Source organism: Psittacula echo (assembly GCF_963264785.1).
Source record: "Psittacula echo genome assembly, chromosome: 12".
NCBI lineage: Eukaryota > Metazoa > Chordata > Aves > Psittaciformes > Psittacidae > Psittacula > Psittacula echo.
Window position 1 is genome coordinate 10709476 of NC_137747.1, and position 18676 is coordinate 10728151.

At 40.6% G+C, this 18676-nt stretch overlaps 1 protein-coding gene across 1 annotated transcript; it reads left to right on the forward strand.

The window, feature by feature from the left end:
- Positions 1 to 4723: 4723 nt before the first annotated feature.
- EDN3 (endothelin 3) lies at positions 4724 to 18092 on the forward strand. The gene is made up of 4 exons (XM_080627933.1): positions 4724 to 5024; positions 5442 to 5676; positions 16915 to 17076; positions 17579 to 18092. Exons 1-4 carry the CDS (start codon positions 4973 to 4975, stop codon positions 17649 to 17651), a joined length of 522 nt encoding a protein of 173 aa, XP_080484059.1. The 5' UTR covers positions 4724 to 4972; the 3' UTR covers positions 17652 to 18092.
- The last annotated feature ends 584 nt before the right edge of the window (positions 18093 to 18676 follow it).

Below are 18676 nucleotides of genomic sequence, written 5' to 3' on the forward strand. Positions count from 1 at the left end.
TCATTTGCTGGCAGCTCTCTCCATTCTTTGCAAACACAAGAAGAGTTGAGATTGATCATATTTTGATATGAAAATCTCTTTGTTCAGTAACATGCCCAAACCTGAATAAATGTCGAGGAAAAGAACTGTTTCAAGTAATAATTACAGAAAATTCTCTTCCTGTAAAATCCTGTCACAAAGACAGAGATTGTTTGGATCCAGGAAGCGAGGTCAGGTTCAGACCCTGGGGAGAGTGGTGTATAGTGATAATAACATTTAGGATTTTTGCAGCATTCCTTATCCACAGATCTGAGCCCTGTCTCCAGTATATTACAACAGCAGGATATGTTATCTTATGCAAACTCCTTCCTAAATTTCACAATAGCTGAAACAAGCAGGAATCATTAAATTTGTGTGCTCTAGTGCTATGAAGGCTGAAAAACAGCCATACAGTTCCTTCTTTACTTTGCTTTTATCTAACCAAACTATAATGTGGTCAGGGCAGAAGCACCGAACCTCTTCACTGTTTGCCTAGTACCTACATTACTTTTAATGGTGTACAAATATTAAAAATCATAAAAAGAATGGGAAAACAGAAATAGGTAACAGAACTCTCCTCCTTTAAGCAAACTACCCAACTGCAACCCCTACAAAATGCTCAGTTGCTGTTTTTTAGTATGTCTGGTTCAGAGGCCATTAAAAATGGGATTCTTAGCCCTGACATCAAAGGGCTTCAAATGGGGCTGTCTGTGACAGAAAGGGAGACAAGATTAACTTCAGCTTTCTGGCTATAGATCCCAAGCAAAAAGTAACAAATAATAATCAGAAGATAAGGTTTTCTTGCTTTCAGCACATTTTTTCAATCAACTACCATCTATTAAGCTGCTTGCTTTGTGAGAATGATGCAGTGCGCTATTAGTGTTTGCAGCTTAATATGATGTTCTTTCAGGAACACTAAAGAACATTGTGATTAAGAAGGAAGCAAGAGAGTGGGAAAAGAGATAGGAATGGTTTATAAATGTAATAAATAGATTAGTTGCTTTTACTTATTACCATATGTGTATTGATCAGGCTTTCCTCTTGGCCTGCTGTGAAGGTATCAATACCAAAACATTCTCCACTGCTGCTGAAATCCTATCGTACCTTTTAAATACAGGCTTTATTACTAGAGTAAATACAGCCTAGAAGGTTTAGCTTTTAAAGTGGTTTCTCTCAGTAACCAACCTTATTTAAACACATCTGGAACTTCTTTGTAACTCATAACTATTTTGTGTAGTCACCTGTATGATGAAGTTTTAATGCCGTGGAATTACTGCTAGAGTCTGACTGCTACACAATCATGAGTGTATTTATAAAGTAAGGATACAAGGGGCAGAGAAGCACTAAACAAAACCAAGATTATGTTCCTAATTGAAATAGCAGTCCAGGGGTTTCAAACATAAAATATGGAATCTGAGCTGACTTTTCTTAACATCATCTGTTTCAGCTGCTCTGCATTCCAGGACTCCTTCAGCCTTGACCTAATCTCTAAGATACATTCTCCCTTCAGTCAATTACAAGGTCTCAAATATACAATATTTACACCTAGCAACAGGGTAGATCTGCTGATTGTCTTCCTTAAGCTGCTTGGGTGGCCCTAAGAACCAGGAAGTGTCCTGGCACAGGGGAATTCTGATTGTGTAGAGAGTGTAGCTGGCTCCTGCAGAACTCTGGGGCTGCTCCTATGTGAGGGCAGGAAGGAGTGTGCTGGAGGTGGGACAATTAGGAGGTATAAAGAGAAGGATTCACTCCACACATTTTGTCCAGGACTCTCAAGATTTTTGCAAAGTACCCATCTACCCTAGAGGTACTGAAACTGAAACAGAAAACGGAACCTACAAAGTTGAAATAATTTTAAAGGAAAAGCTGTAAAATAATAGGAATTGGATCTCCTGGCTTCCAATCTATGCCAGCTACTTTAATAGCTGCTACTTTTATTTCATGTTTCAACCAAATTAAAGTGTAATCATTAAATAGATTTACACAACCATTTTGCATCACGTTGGTATCACCGACACTGATTGATATCCAGACATTACAGGCCCTAGAGTTTTAAAATCTATTTGTTGTTGTTTGCTTAACCAGCATTCTTCTGAGTGCCCTATTTATTAAATAAATAGCTATGACATTAGGGAATATGTGACACAAACAACTTGATAATCAATGTAAATAAGAATCAGGCCCAGAAGTATTAATTCCTTTTAGTGAGAGTCTCTTTCTTCCTGTAGAGCCTATGTCTTACCTTCTTTTGAAGCTTACATGAAGTCATTTGACCAAACCCTTACCCTTCTTAATTTCTGAACCCTGATAGCTAATTTCAGAATATATTTTATTACTCCATTTGTTTGCACAGCACTCAGTATCAGTGCTGATATGGTCTCCCTGGCTTTACAGAGATTAAACAGCCCATGAAAGAAAAGCTAATACACTGGAGAAGAGACCTCCAAAATAGCATTTTAAAAAGTAAACCAATATTTTATAGGGAAATGTTGTTCAATCACAACACATGACCTTTTGTACCATAACAAATGTATGGTACAAAATATACAACAGTTACATATTTCTCATTTTAAACTTTTTGTTACTATGATTGTTTTACATCACTGTCAACAAAAAAAGAAAAAAAGTGTAATGAAGAAAATGAAATTCATAATAACAATTCAGACTTAACAGCATTTGTTACTTATCACACCAACAACATATAACCAGTACTTCCTACCCACTGCTGTGAAGGGTTCTGTTCAACAGTAACTGCACAATAAATCTCTATTTTTTTTCCTTTTCAGGTAAGTTAAAATGAAATCATAAGCCTTTATCAAAATTAATCCTGTATCCAACCAAATCAGAGTGCAGTATATAGAACATACTGATTTGAAAAAAAAAATCTACTTATGTAAGATACGGAAATAACTTCAAAGCCATTCTTCTTTTCAGAGATGTTTTGTCATGATGATCTTAAAAGTCTTTTCAAACCTAGTTGATTCTATGATTCTATTCTTTCTCAAGACAGCAGCAGCTATAGACCTATGAAGCCTGTGACTCTGCTGAGGCTTGGGTAACAACCTCCCAGTCCAGCAAAGTGAATGATAGAAATACTCAGGTCGTTGGCAGCTAGTCATCCTCACAGATACCCAAGTGCTGACTTTCCTTGGTCAGGTGTGAACTTCAATATGATGTTAAGTTCAGGAATTCCCACAGGATCTATTTCCAACTCAGTGTATTAGTTATGAGAATAATGGCAACTGCAACTGGCAACTGCAGTGAAACTAAAATTTGCAGAACTAAAATCCACAAGGTACTTTCACAGTTCTGTTTCAGTACTCGAATATTGACAACACCTGAGCAAACTGCTTGCAGCTACATCCAGATGAATAGCACCAGGTACAAACCTTAGAAATCTACTGAAATCTTGGCTCTTCTAACTGGGTTTTGGAGATAGAGCACGATTAATGTTTCTGACGTTTCAACTTTATATTACAAAAACTTGTCATCTGCACAAACTGTGCAAAACAAAAGCAATTTAAGTCTCCACAGAGAGCTGTGATCTCTGTAAAACTTGGGGAAAAGAACTTTTAAGTTCTTACCCTGCCTGTAGTATCCATTATGCATTTCTTATTAGCTGGGAGTATGGTCACCTAAAGTTCTCCCACGAAATTCTCCATCTTTAGAAGCAGACAAAGGGCAAGGTTTGACAACCTGACAAAACATGACATCTTAATGAGGTTGGTTTTTTTTGTCAGTGTTGTTACTGAATAGTCTACACACCAGAAGCTGGAATTGGGGGCAGGGCTGGAGAAGAATGTGGTGCAGTAGAGAACAGTGCTCCTCCTTCAGATAACATAACCCAAATGATCCTGCAACCGGTTTTCTACTCACAAAACAGATTTCAGTGAACATGTCAAGTTGGCACATGATATATAAAAACAATTTTGGCTGCAGCTCTTTCTGTTAGTATTGAAACATTCTTAAATAAAACACTGTGCTTTGATTTAAAATATCCACAATTAAATTTGCTAATCTTTCTCCACGTGCTCTCTATGACATTCATTTCCTAGAACAGGATATACTATACATACTACTGTAAGAAAAGGTATAGCCAATTCCCTTAACCCTTGAACCCTTGAACCTATTATCACTCAATAGCTGATATGATAATACCAAAAGGGGTCACGCGCAGGAGTGTTTTCCTAGCACAAGTGTCAGATATTTCACACAATATGAAATCTTTTTTTATCTTAAATTTTGCGCTGTAGTCAGATTTCCCCGCAAAAAGGTGGTCAGAGTTAAACTGGGGCAAAACAAAGTTAATAAACTGGTGACTTAATTTCACCTAGTAAATCACTGGCAGACTCCAGGGAAAAAAGCCTCAAACAATTCCCAAACCCATAGCCCACATTTGAGTCAAAACTTCGCGGTTTTATCACACAAGCAATCCTCTGTCCTGCTGGAATTACACGGGGAACAACAGGACCAGCTTATTTAAACGTGACGAGCCAAAATCAGCATTAGCAGCAGCCGCTCCGGGGAGGGGAATGTGCTGCTCCCCGGCCTTTTACCTGCCGGGTAGGGAGCGGGGCCCGGGCGGGGGGGGGGGGGGCCGTGCTGCCCGCGGGAGGGGGCAGGCGGCTCTCGGCGGGTGGGAGGCGTCTGCAGCTGGAAAACAGCAGCTCCGGTTTCTGATCGGTTTGGGGGTGGGGTGGGAGGTGTGTGTGGGAAAAGCCCAGCGATGGATTTCCCTGCTTTTGACAACACTCTCCCCTTCAGGCCTAATCCTGCACTGGAGGGAAATAACTGCGAGGAGAACCACTAATCACACCTCCGTGTGGGAACTACCTCCGGTAGCAGCGTGTGCCGCCAGCTCTGCGTCCAACCTGCAGCGGTTGCTCCGGGACGGGCTCGCTCGCCCCTGCAGTTCACCTTTGCCTGCACTTCACACGCGTGCAATTTGGGTTTAATGGAGCTCAGTTTATTGTTCCTCTTTGGCCTTACAATTACGTCGACTGCAGGTAACGTGAATTTCTTTCTTTCTTTGCCACTTCCACGCATGCACACAAAGGCTGGGTTTTTTTTTTTTTTTTTTCACTTCTTCCAAAAGGCTGTGGGCAACAGCTCACTCCCATGCGTGGTAAGTAATAACTAGACGCCAAAGACATCGCTCGTCCGTATGTAGGTTGAAACCCAAACCACTGGCTAGCGATGCACCCCGAGCCCGCGGGGCCGGGGTTAATACAGACATAACGGTGCTTTTCACAGCCCTGAACCCCCTCCGGGTGTAGCTGGCGGCTCGGGTCCCGTTACGGAGGGGCTACAAGGCGCCTGGCGTGGGGCCTGGCGGGGGTGTGTGTGTGTGTGTGTGTGTGTGTTAGCTCTTGACGGGGGCGCGGGAGCTGAGCCGAGCTGAGCTATTCTTTCCCGCGGTGCAGGGTCCGCGCTGCCCCGGCCCCGCTCGCTGCCGGTGGGCGCGGAGCCGCGCCCCGCGGCGCTGGGGCAGAAGGAGCGGGAGCAGAGCGAATCGGCGGCGCTGCCGGCCGGCGGCAGGGCCCGCGTGGACGGTGGGGGACTGCGGACCCGAGCCCGGCGCTGCACTTGCTACACCTACAAGGACAAGGAGTGCGTCTACTACTGCCACCTCGACATCATCTGGATCAACACTCCCGAGTGAGTGAGTGCGGCGGGACGCGAAATGGCGGGCCGGGCTGCCGAAGGCGCGACCCTCGCGGCGGCGGGAGGTTCCCCGCCTGCCCCAGGGGACCCCCGTGTGAGGCGGAGCCACCGCACCCCAGGTAGCCCAGGCCGAGCCGCCGGAGCGGAGAGGGACCGGGGCGGCTCTGCCCGCGGGGCTTCCCGCGCCTCTCCACCCCGACACCTGCTGGGCCCGCCGAGGGGGGGGCAGGCGAGCGGAACGGGCCGCGGGTAAGCGCCTCCGGGCCCGTTCGCGGTACCTGCAGGGTACGCGGCGGTGCGCGGGTGCCTCAGCGTGCGCTGCGTGTGCAGCCGCGTGAGATCAGCCAAGGGGGGAAAAGGACTTACTGTGCAGAAGAAATCTGCTTCCAATAAATCATTTGCTGAGAAAGGAAGAATAGTTTGTGCCGTTCGAAATAAAGAAAATAATCTGGAAGTACACTTTATGATTAAAACAATTGTCGAAAACCTCAGTCTACCAGATCTAAGATGTTGCAAAAGGCCCCCTTTTACAATAACGTTTTATGGCAATGGCAAGCAAGTTTTTGTTTCAACTCATAATAAAAACAGTGTTGAAAACATAACACTCCCCAGGAGATGGAAATTCTGAGTTTCCCACGGGTTGGTGGGTGCAGAGAAGCGGGCCCTGGCACTAGTATCATGAAAAGAAATAATTTCTTTTCTATGCCCACACTGTGCCTACAGCCTGAAGGATAGAGGCCTCCTTTTCCTGCACCCCCGGGGTTATCTATCCTGTCTCCCTGAGTAACTAAAACAGTCCTAAGGATTTGTAAAGGTTCTCATAGGCTGATAGGTCACAGTCCTGCAGCAACCACAGCAGTCTGTTCATCAAAAAAATAATCAGTGAAGCAGATGAATCTTCAAGAATTAAAGATCGTTTTGCTGTGTGACTGTAAACTTCTATACATGTCATCAAGTACACCACTCACTACAGCTTGGGAACAGTTGTACTGACTCAGATCTGCCTTTGAATCTATTGCAAAGCTTTTAATTAAAATAACAAAATGAATATTAAAAATAGAAAGTAGCAGTGAAATAGGTTAAGTCAAATGGGGTTTAGGGCACTTAATTTGTAACTTCACCTGTGTGTCCTGGCTAGAGGCCATGTCTGACGACAGGTCTTTTGAACTCCTACCAACTAGTAAGTATCATGTGTTCACACAAGTCATTCAATTCTTGGAGTTCCATACCTGCGCTAATCCACTCAGGATTACTTGGAATTATTTTAGCCAAATATTTATGACTCAGTATATTTAAGTCAGAGCTCACCAGTGAAAACAGGGGAATGACATTCCTTTTCCCCCTACACACTGAATAAATAGAATTCTGCTAATTTTAAACACACCCACCCACCCACCCCCCTTTCTTTTTAGGATATCCTGTTTGAAGTCTACAGAAATGATAATTTTCATTGCAGTGGGAAAAGTATTTAGTGCGCATTAAAAGTGGAGGATTTTTTCCTACCTGAAAGTTTGGTGCAAACATCACCAAAGAAAGAACAAAATTAAAGAGTAAAAACAGATAACATTTTTGTGATATCTACAGCATTAGCAATGAAGTACGTACAATAATCCAAATATTAAACAGTTGGAGCTGTAAGTCTCTGCTTTCTTAACTGCTCAGTTGTACATAACAGCAGATCTCTCAGATATGTAAAATCTACCCCTGCTGTCTAGTGTATAGGTTAGCCTGTAATGACTTGACGTGAGGTCTAGGAAATTATGATTATCCCACTTACATTTTGTGCCATGTTACTAAACATTTTTATGTAAGCTATAGAATATATTCAATTTCAATATTCAATTTCAATATTAAGTATTCACATAGAACAATAGGTTTTGGCTACTGTGCTCCAAAGATGTGAACCTGTATAACTTAGCAACACTGTTGGAACTAGATTGATGAGGATGCTGGGGATCCAGTGGGGTTGGTAAGTAGTGGGTGGATGATGGTGGAAAGTAAGGGAATTAGTCCAGTAGGAACTGAATTCTCTTGGATGTGACAGTACTCATTAGAACTGGGCTGCTTTGCTGTCCTGCTCCTCTCACTGATTCACGAGACTTGGCTGCTCTGAGCCAGCAAGGTGAGCAGGCTCTGTGCAGGGCTGAGGGAGATATACAGGTCTCTCTCTAAGCTGAAAGAGCGCTGTCTTGATTTTCAAGGAATCTAGGATTTTCTTCCTAGGAATGCTTCTATATATGACAGCAGAGGTAGTCATTGAAATAAGTACAGATATTAGATATTTTGGACTGTGTTCAGTGCAACAGAGGAAGGATTAAGAATTCATGTCACACGTCTGAATGATCTGGCACTAATTCCGGCCTGGTGTCCTACTTGGAACAATGTTTCCGTAAGCAAGAAGGTACTTCTGGATGTGGATGAGAGAAATCGGGCCTGCTTGTGCAATTCAATATCCCAAGCAAGTTATGCTACTTCTTTTAAATGGAAGTAACCACTGGATCTGTACAGACTGGCAGTTTGTAAATGGGGTTTTTACATGACTATTGAAGGTTTTTATATTTACTAAAAATTTGGCTCAAATGCAATTTTGAGAACCATACACATAATGGGAGGCCAGACAGAGGGTGTTAAAGACTGGGGAAGTTTTCCACACATCTGTTAATTCTTGTCTTCTCCCTGCTTATTTAACTACCACATCTATTTCAGGTTTATTTTCTACATTAAACTCTACAATTGCCTTTTATTACTTTTTATTTCCCCTGACTAATATCATTCACTTTATCATTTCTTATTCCTGTTACAAATTCCGTGTTATTTTCTGTTTCCAGGTTACTCTCTCTTCCATACTTCAAAGACAAACTTTACTTCCTTGCATTTTTCCCCCTGCTTTTCCCAACAGGAGATACTGTGAAGCATTGTTGTGATACATTCGTAACAAATCTTGGTCATAGCCTCTCTCTGCTCGTGTTCTGGGAAACTGGTTAATGTTTTTATTGAAACTGTTGGAGGCAGAGTGATGACAGAGGATCTGTTCCTATCCTTGTGGAGAAACCACTTAGATCAGCAGGGTGACAGTTGTAGGAAAGCACGAAATTGCAGAATATGCAGTTTTTGACTCTCTGTAGTTATTGCCAGTTAAATGAGAAATCATCTCTACGCAAGTTTGAGTACTGCTTTATACTTGTCCATGAACCACTGCTGTTAGTTCAGACCAGTAAGTGCACCAGTGTTATTCTGACATAGCAAGTCTTTTTTGCTGGGAACAGTGACAGCCCTAAGTGGAAAAGACAATGACCTTAAGAAAGTCAGGTAAATCAGAGTAGAATAATGCAATTATGTGGTGTAGACAATGGTTGTGTAACAAAGCTAATTAAAAGCTGGCAAGTTGTTCTCACTGATAAGATGGATTATTCAGGAATTAGTTTGCAATGTTTTTTTTTTTGTCAAGTGATTAAACATGCTTATCTCGATCTACAGCTAGATACGTTTTAAAGAAGAAATGAATAGTCTTTTAAACAGTACCTACTGATGTAATACTGCCAAAACTTGATGCTTAATTCTCTAAGTTAAAGAAGAAAGTACAGGCAAGATTTCTTTTAGATCTGCAGTTCTCCAAAGGGGTTTTATATTTCAGTATGAACATGTGCATCTGACAATATAATGTAGTTCAATCAATAACATTAGTGTTGCTGAAGCAACGCCAGAAGCTTCAGAGATGCTCAGAATGATTAATAAGAGATTAAAAAGTGACAACTATTAGAAAATGATACTATCATGAGAATACAATATTGGATACTCAAGCAGTCTTCAATTCTGAAATAGTACAGTGAGAATTTATGGCAATAATCTGGACAGTTTCAAAGGAATATTAGCATAGATCCACAATGGTAAAGTTACTTCCTGGCTCAAACTAGGCACCAAAAATAATAATTTCTTGAAGTGTTAAATCAAAGGAGTTTATTTTCTATATGACGTCTTATTTCAGTATTTGCCTGTATGCTCAAAAAAGGAGTAACGAATGAACGAAATTATGTTATAAAGACCAGCTTACATGATGATCTAAAGAGTCTGCCAATTACATGAATTTCTGAATGAGGAGAATTGGATGGATAGAGTGAAAGGAAGAATTTGATCTAACATTGTGTTTGCAGCTGTGATCCCCTGTAGTTACACGTTCTGTTTCCTCTGTGGAAGGACAAGGGCATGCACACGCTTGCAATCTGTTGCTTTGCTCTGTGGGAATATATTGGTAGAGGATACGGTGAGTTTGTGGTCACCTGGTGCCACTGCAAGGATGTGGTGTTTGTCACTTCAATAAAGAAGAAATTTGTTTCTGTAACATATGCAAATCAGACATTCCTTAGCAGTAGGTTGGCTCCAGATAGTTTCCTCTGCAGAATCTGTTTTCCTGACCTCATATGACCGTATGTTGGGGTGAGAAAGGCTTTTCATGCACTTTCATTCTTTTGGTCTTTCCTGAAAGTGATGACAGAAGGGTCCATTAGGGGTTCAGGACTTGTCAGAAGCTGAACAGACAACAGCAGCTGATTCCACATACAGTCAGTTCTCTAATAGTTATCTTTGCTCATTATTGGCTTAGGTCACCATCAGAAAGTCATCTTAGAATGAAAACAATATGTGCCCTATGATTGCTTCACTCATAGTTTTGCTCATATATAGAAAGGAAGTGATGTCTTGTTACAAAAGAGGTGACTTAAGACAACCAGTTGGATGCTTGTTCTGACTGTATGGTCTGCTGGCTAACTTCTCCTTCATAACATCTTTTTGCTACCTGCATCTCACTGGTGATTGCATTTTGTTGAATGGAAGCCCACACAGAATCATGGAATGGTTTGGATTGGAAAGGACCTTAAGATCATGTGGTTCCAATCCCCTGCCATGGGCAGGGATGCCTCATACAAGACCAAGGCTCTGTCCAGCCCAGCCCTGAACACTGCCAGGGATGAAGCATTTACGACTTCTTTGGGCAACCTGTTCCAGTGCCTCACCACCCTCACAGTAAAGAACTTCTTCCTTATATCTAACCTGAAGTTCCCCTGTTCAAGTTTAAACCCATTTCTCCTTATCCTATTGCTACAGTCCCTGATGAAGTCTCTCTCCAGCATCCATGTAGGCCCCCATCGGATATTGGAAGGCTGCTATGAGGTCACCATAATGTAATTGAAAATGCTTTTCATCCTTATGGATATTAAGTAGTATTATCACAGTTACCCCATTTTTTGAGAATTCATCATTGGATAAGGCTGGATGATATCCTGTTTATTACTAGACATAAAAGTACACAGCTAAAGATCTGTTGTTCAGCAAAACAATTAAGCATGTGCTTATAATCTTAATAGATCAGACTGAAAAAACCTGCTAGCCAAAGGCATAATGATAAGAAAGTGGCTGCACGCCAGGCCATTCAAATAAGGAAGCTGGTCTGTCGTTTAAACAGTGCGCATAGTTAACCATCAGAACTGAGTACCAAAAGAGAAGTGCTGAATCTTCTGTTGAGTTTATTTTACTTTTCTGAATTAAGTTTGCCCTGCATTTTGCAGACTTTACTGTCCACATGTTCACTGAAATCTATTTGTCTTACATATGTGAATGCTACCAAGATTAGACTGTGTATAGGGACTGTATGTCCTAATCATGTTTAAATCATGTCCTGACTTCACACTTTCAGTGTCTTACTTGAAATGTGCACAGCTTGCATGCCCTCCACAGTCTAAAAGTAGAATATATCCTCTTAGTCTTCCTGCAGAGCTTTTTTTACAGTACTCACAGTATTAATGTTTTAACAGCAGCACCCTCAGAAAGACTTGAAATGATTTGGCTCTGCAGATTAAAACCCCATGGCACTGTAGGAGCTAGCCCTGCAGAGGATGGGGTCAGGGGCGAGACAGACAAATAGCCAGAGCCTTGCAAATTCACCACTGGTATTCATGCTGGTCTAATTCTAAGAGTAAACAGTCTCAAGGGCTGCCAAACCACAGTCACTTTCATCCGTCTGAAATTTTAACGTATCCCCCCAGATTTTTGGTTTACTTGTTTTTAAACCAGCAGTGAGCTATACACAATGCAGAAAGTGGTAGAAACATGCATTAGGGCATGTATTCTGTGTGCGTGCGCTAGTGTGGTGGCTTCAGAAGCTGGCAGTAAGCACTCTGAAGTTTAGTTTGAAAAAGCTACCATTTGACACTTCATTTGATTCCTTTCATCCATATTTTCCAGCTGCTCTGCCTTTTGGGATTTACCTCAGTGTATTTGCATTATAACCATCCCACTTAATATTCCCTGACAGCCAGAGGAAGAGGAATAATGGGAACTTGGGCCTCATAGACAGAAAATTCTGCACCGGATTTCCCTTATTTATTTAAACAACCATGTATCTTGCCACAAAACTGGGAGCAAATTAGGACTGGAATGAGAATATAGGCAGTGTTGTTTTGAGAGAAGTATTTCTGTGAAACAGTGGCTCAGTTTATTAGATCAGATGAGCTCTACCGAGCCTCTCTGGCTATTTGGGGTGTTCATGGAATAACCCCTCCCTCCCATGCCTGCTTCATACTGCTTACCTCAAGAAATGTAGCCCAGCTTGTCACTCAACAACTCAGATATTTTTCTGATCATATCTGAAGAAAACATGTAATATCCTTTTGACACCTACAGGAGGAGGGTGACCAGTGATAAAAAGCTTTCAGAGTCTCTCACAGTACATAACTTGAGTACCATGAAATCCCAGTGGGAGGGAAATCAAAGAACTCATGTAATCAGTGAGACTGGACAGTGAAGTAGATATGTGCAATCCTTGGCTAGTTACCTGAGTTAGTTATAAATAATGAACTATAACTAACCTAGGTCCTCAGAAACGCTGACTACTACTAAATTGAGGATGTGGAAAATACAGGCGTGGCTATGAAGGATAAAAGTTTGTTTCTTCTGAAAATAGTTTTGTGGCAAAAAGCTACTTGGAAAAAGTACAGCTTCTGTGAATGGAGCACATGGTTAGGATGACAGAAGACAGGCACTTCTTTGAAGATGTTTTTACTTCTTAAACAATGACGATGAGAAGGAAGGAATAATATGGCAGGTACACCTACTGTGAACTACTCTTAAAAAGTATGCCTGTTACAGAAAGAGTTGGAGCCAAAACTTTCAGAACAGCCAGTGATCTCTTCATCTACAGAGCTATACAATATTACTGCAGTAGCTATATGTGACAGTATATACAGAAATACGTTTTATTTCCCCAAGCCTTTTTCATTCTGGGGACATTTTGTTTCACTTGGAGGATGATAAATTTTGCTTCCTTTCCATGTTCTTTGTTTTCAGTGGTCCTTACAGGGATCTCATACCTTTTAAGATTATCTGGAAACACTGGAGACTGTTGGGAGCCTTGCTGGCCTGGATGCATGCCAGAAAATATATTGCTGAATACTGAAATCACAGCATCTAAGATGATTGCTGCAACCCCCTCATCCCTTTGTTTTGGCTGAAACTCTCAAGTGCCCTAGAGGTATCTACTGTGTTTAAGTGGCTGGGAAAGTAGAAAATAATAGCAGCTCATAGGTCAATTATAACATAGCATGAGAAACTCAGCCACACGTAATAAAAATTAACATAATTGGTTTTGTCTGAACATTCACTGAAAATGTGTGAACATTGTCTGAATTGTATCTGAACACTGACTATAAATGAGGGATAGCTGGACTTAGGCAAATCACATTTCCCAATCAAACCTGAAGGTAGTAGTTATTCAAGGGGCAGTTTGTTTTCTGTGGGAAATTTCCACCCAGATCACTGGTTCAGGATGGCTGTTTCACTATTCCTTGGTATTTCTTGTCTTTTTTCAACAGATGCCTACTCCTAATAATTTAAGGGCAAAAACTTGCTTCAAAAGCTAGGTGACTTTTAGGGGGAGAGCTTTGATGACTATATTTTGTGGACACAAAGTACAGAAATAATATAGGTTATTTCAGCATCTGAATATCTAATCTGCAGATCTATACTTTTCTCTTTTAAAATTCTAGGAGAAACATTGTCTGACCTAAAGACTGCTGTGTGTTCCTTTTACTGCAGAAATCCAAAGTATGTTGCAAGGGACAAGAGTACACAGTGCTTTGATTAGCTTTGTGCTGTCTATATTATACATGGAATTATCTTCAATTAACAGATCTGTTGCACTAATTTTATCATTTGGAATAATTCCAGGTAGTGGAGAGTTGCATTAGCATCTTCTTTCTTTGCATTTGGAATAAAGAAAAAGTATCTTATACTGAAGAAGCAGCTATTTCCTTAAAATCAGACCTTCTGTAATTTGAAAAGTGCTTTAAAACTGAAGATGCAGACTTCTGTGCACCTACTCACTGGCCGCAATAATCGTAGTGGTAACTGAAGTCTACAACAGAGGGCTGCTTCCTCAGAGGTGCCACACAGATACCAGTTCAAAGTAGCACCATGGGAAGGCTGATCCAGAGTTGCAAAGATTTGCTTATTCTCCACTTTGTAGAGAACAAAGGCATGAAGGATACACAGTGCACCTTAGCTTTTAAATATGTAGAAACCCATTGCATGGCTTCAGGAGAATTTTGTTCTCCTAAAGGAAAAAGTGATGCTTACAGAGTTAAAGGTCAGAAATTCAAAATTTCTTGTGAGATGTTTTTCATTTTTTGTTTGTTCATTTTTTTAATCTGTGGAATTGGGGCAGAAATATCCAAGAAGTTTGTAAATGGCTCTTAGCTGGTACTTTGTCCAGGGATCTGGTTGCAACCACAAGGAACACAGCGTAAAGGAACTGGTTGTTCAGGATCCCCAAAAGCTTTGCAGATGGCTAACTCTGCCTAGTTCAGCTGTTTCTCATCTTCACTGCAGAGACACAAACTGTCCTGTGCATACTGAAGTCAGCAAGCTTTGGCTAAAGAAAAGAGATGCCTCAGCTGGAATGGGAAACAGGGTACTGTCACAGATGCCTGGTGACAACTACATTTTGACAATAATTCCCATTCAGCATGTTGAAATTGCTTCAATTTGAACCTGAGCATTGCAGCCTCATAAAAAAAGAGTATAAAAAGCAACAGGTAACACATGTAGCAACCTAAGATTAAGCATGCTGCTAAGCAAATGCTTCCGATACTTGTTCAGCTGAATCTCTTTGGTATCTCACTTCTGAACTTCTGAGAAAGAGGCATGAACTAACTTGAAATACTAATGTTTTCAGCTTCTGGAATGAGAGTCATACACACACTAACATTTGCTTAAATGTTGTGATTTATCAGTTGCATCAGAGTAGCTGACAAGCAAGAAAACATCTATGATATTTTAGCTCCTTATTATGAATACTGTTGAAAGCCTCTGGGTTGCTATTCAAGTTTTAGGCTTAAATTTTTGATTAGAAATCAAAACCAGGCATATTGGGAGAATTACAGGCATTACTTCATAAAAACAAGGAATGTATAAAAAAAATATGACCACACAGCAGTTATTTCTGTCAGAAGTTACCTACATTAGCCGTTTGGCATTCATTATTCTAAAGTAGATGGAAGTACAGAATTATTAATACTCTTCGCTTACAACATGGGACTCATCCCTAATCCTGAAGACAATGAAGAGTGTTTTAAATGACTGTTTGAGAAGGGGCAGCCAAGAGTTCTAAAGTCTTTTAAGGTCTCTCCCAGTGTGTAGGCACAGCCGCAGAATAAAGTAGTGAAAATACACAACAGTGTGTGCATATAGGGGCAGCAGACCAGCACCTGCTGGAGAAGCACCATCACATGGTCTCTGACACACAGGATTTTCTGTGCTCCAGTATGATTTTATGATAAATTTCTATACGGTAGGTATGCTTTGGTTCAGGCTGTGAAAGATGCACTGCACTAGTACAAACTCACACATACTATAAATGCAGAGATTTGAAGAAATGCTTTACATCAACTGCACTGATGTTACATCAAAAATTATAGCAGAAATGAAGAAAACAGTGTTTCTGAACCTTTCAGCCCACCACGAGTGTAGGAAAATAGCAGATTTGCAGCTTTCCCATTAATAGCCTAATGATGTTTTTGTGAAAGCAAATGAAAGAATTACAACTATGTGATTCGTGGTTCCAGACTGATTATTCAGGCTTTGTTCTGTAACCTTCCCAGATCTAGCCTTACTTATCCTTATTTCCTCTTCCCTGCCTCTTGTGTTTTTGGAGGTTTTTTTATTTATCCCACCCCCTCCTCTTTCTCACCTTTGAAATATGAAATACTTGTCAGATTTTTAGTGTTTGTGGCTTTGTGGCTTGCTTAGCCCATCCCTCAAGTACACAGGAATGTTTACAGATCTCCAGAAGTTCCATGTGGTGTACGCCTGCTATCAGTTGAGATTCTTTAACAACTTGTAGGAGAATAATTTATGCCATCAGTCTAAACTATCCAATGCTTTTTGGGGATGTTTGCAGGCAGATGTTAGAACCATGTCCTTTTCCGATAATAACATTGACCCTAACCCATTAAAGAACAGAGCATGCCAGATTGCAGGGAAATAAAGAGAACTGCCTCTTACTATTTCTTGGTGTGCTGCAGCATAGAATATGATTCCTTATAGAAAAGCAGTAGTCAATACGTAAAAGGAAGATAATCTAGCTGTTTTTCATGTTTGTAACTCCATAGGTCATGGTCCAGCCATGGTTCAATAAATCATGCTTACAGTTTTCTGCTTTTCTCAAGTGATAAAATTAACGGCAGATCAGGCTCTGAATCATGAGGATGACAACAATGATATGATGTTATTTATCTGGGGGAAATCAGCACAGCTCCTTTTTCACGTCATACCAGCTGCAGCGCTGAACAGAATGCATTTTGTGCAATTTCTTTTTTTTTTTTGGGGGGAGGGGGTGCTAGGGAGCCAACAAGGTAAAGAATAAGCAGTAGAAGAAGCAATAACCTGGGGATGTATTTGTATCAGCTGTTGGGTAATAATTGTTTTAGGTAGCCAGTGTAGTTGCCAATTAATTCTACCAGTTGAGCTGGTTGTCTGCTACTTTATAACTGTGTGAAAGCCTGAGTTGAAGAGCAGAAGTTGTGATCTCTTACTGGGGGAACTTCTTACATAAGCATATGGTTTGATTTTTGTGCTGCTATTTATTGCTTTGCATCAAGAGATCTATTTTCAAACCAGAAAATATATGGAATATAATTTTAATTGGCTCCTAAAATGTACCATTATTTATGATTCTCACAACAGGAGGACTGTGCCGTATGGGCTGTCTAACTACAAAGGCAATTTTAGAGGCAAAAGATCTACAGGGCAGATTCAAAATACTTTCCAGTCTTCAATTAGGTGTTCTTGTATGAATGCTCATGACGAACAGTGTATGCAGTTTTGCAGAAGAATGCAAGACAGAAGGTGAGTAGCTTTTCTTAATATTGCAAACTTCAAACAGTCAAACATGATTTGTCTGTTTCATGGAGGTGAATTAGTCAAGTTGCATGTATCATATGAAACCGATTAACAAATAGATTGATTTTTAAATAAACATTCTCCTCTCCAGTTGTGGTGAGTTAACCCTGGCCAGCAGCCAAGCACTTACACAGCTGCTTGCTCACTTCCCACTTAAGAGGGATGGGGGAGTGAACAGGAAGTACAGCGAGAAAACTCGTGTCACAAACAGGGGAGTTTAATAGGTGAAGGAAAGAGGCCAAGCCTGCTGCAGTACTGCTATTTGCTGTTTCTTTTTATGATGTGGTATTTTTGAAACAGCAGATCTACTGTCCAGTGAGAGGCATGCACTGTTTTAGAGTGGTTTAAGTTTTATCTAATCTAATAATGAGTGAAATGACATTGTCATTTTATGAATGGCTCTGTGAGGATAATTGATGAGAACACAGTGACAATCTCTCTTCTCCAGAAATCATGGATCAATGAAAGAGACAGAGGAGAAAGACCAGTGCAGGGAAGAAGAACACACTTTGATTCAGTAGCACACAGAATTCGGAGGATTCTGAACAGTCAGGTATGCTACAGATATTAGTATTTCTTTTCAACATTAAACACTGCATAAACTTTCCTTGTATTTGCAAAACTAAATTTTTTTAACTGAGTACTATCAGTGCTTGCTACATAAGGACACAGTCTGGCTCAGGACTTGTTTGGGGTTTTATTTTTTTAGTGGTTTTTTTCAATTACTGTTTCTTTTAACCTTTAGTATACACAGAACTACTCTAGCTTTCCTCACGCTGATGTAGCTCCTTTAAAAGTTGGATTCTTTGGCTATAAGCTGATACATATTTTGGCAACAGTCCCCCGTTTTCTATTTTTTTTAGGGCGAGGGCTGTTCCTGTCTCATTTATTTAGCACTGCAGCAGCCTCAGCTACATGTCCCCATGCAGTGCTTCAGTAAAACTTAAACTGTCAAGGTAAAGAAACAGAACAAACTTTGTGGATAAAGTATTTGGAGGGAAAAATAAACCTAGTTTAGATATTAGGTATAAAGAGGCTACTGTGACCTAATAGCTAGTTTCAAAAAGTTCCAAGTTCCAAATCTACCCTTAATGCTATTGCTACATACAAAATGCAATATGATGTCAGGATAAGCAACTACTTGTCGGTAAAATGAAGCAGCTATTTGAACTAGAAAAATTGTTTGGTTTTCTTTAAGTAATTAATCACACCATTATTCAAAAATTTTTGCTATGAAGGGAAGCACTTGGATTAGAAGTCCCCAGGCTGAATTTATTGCTATGATTATGTGATCAGAGGCAATTAGACAACTGGGTAGTATTCACTGTGCACAGTCAAGAAGATGAACCATAGTTCTATCAGATAATAGGCAGTTAGTCTGAATAATTAGGCAGTTTTTTGTTTTGTTTTTAGAGCTTTAATGTTTATTTGCTGAAGCTCAGAAGCAAGAACTTAAACTACAGCTCTCCCTTGAGATGGACAAACTTGATGCTTCAGTCTGATGCCAGTGGAGAATTCAGCAGAGTGCAACACTTTCATTTCAACA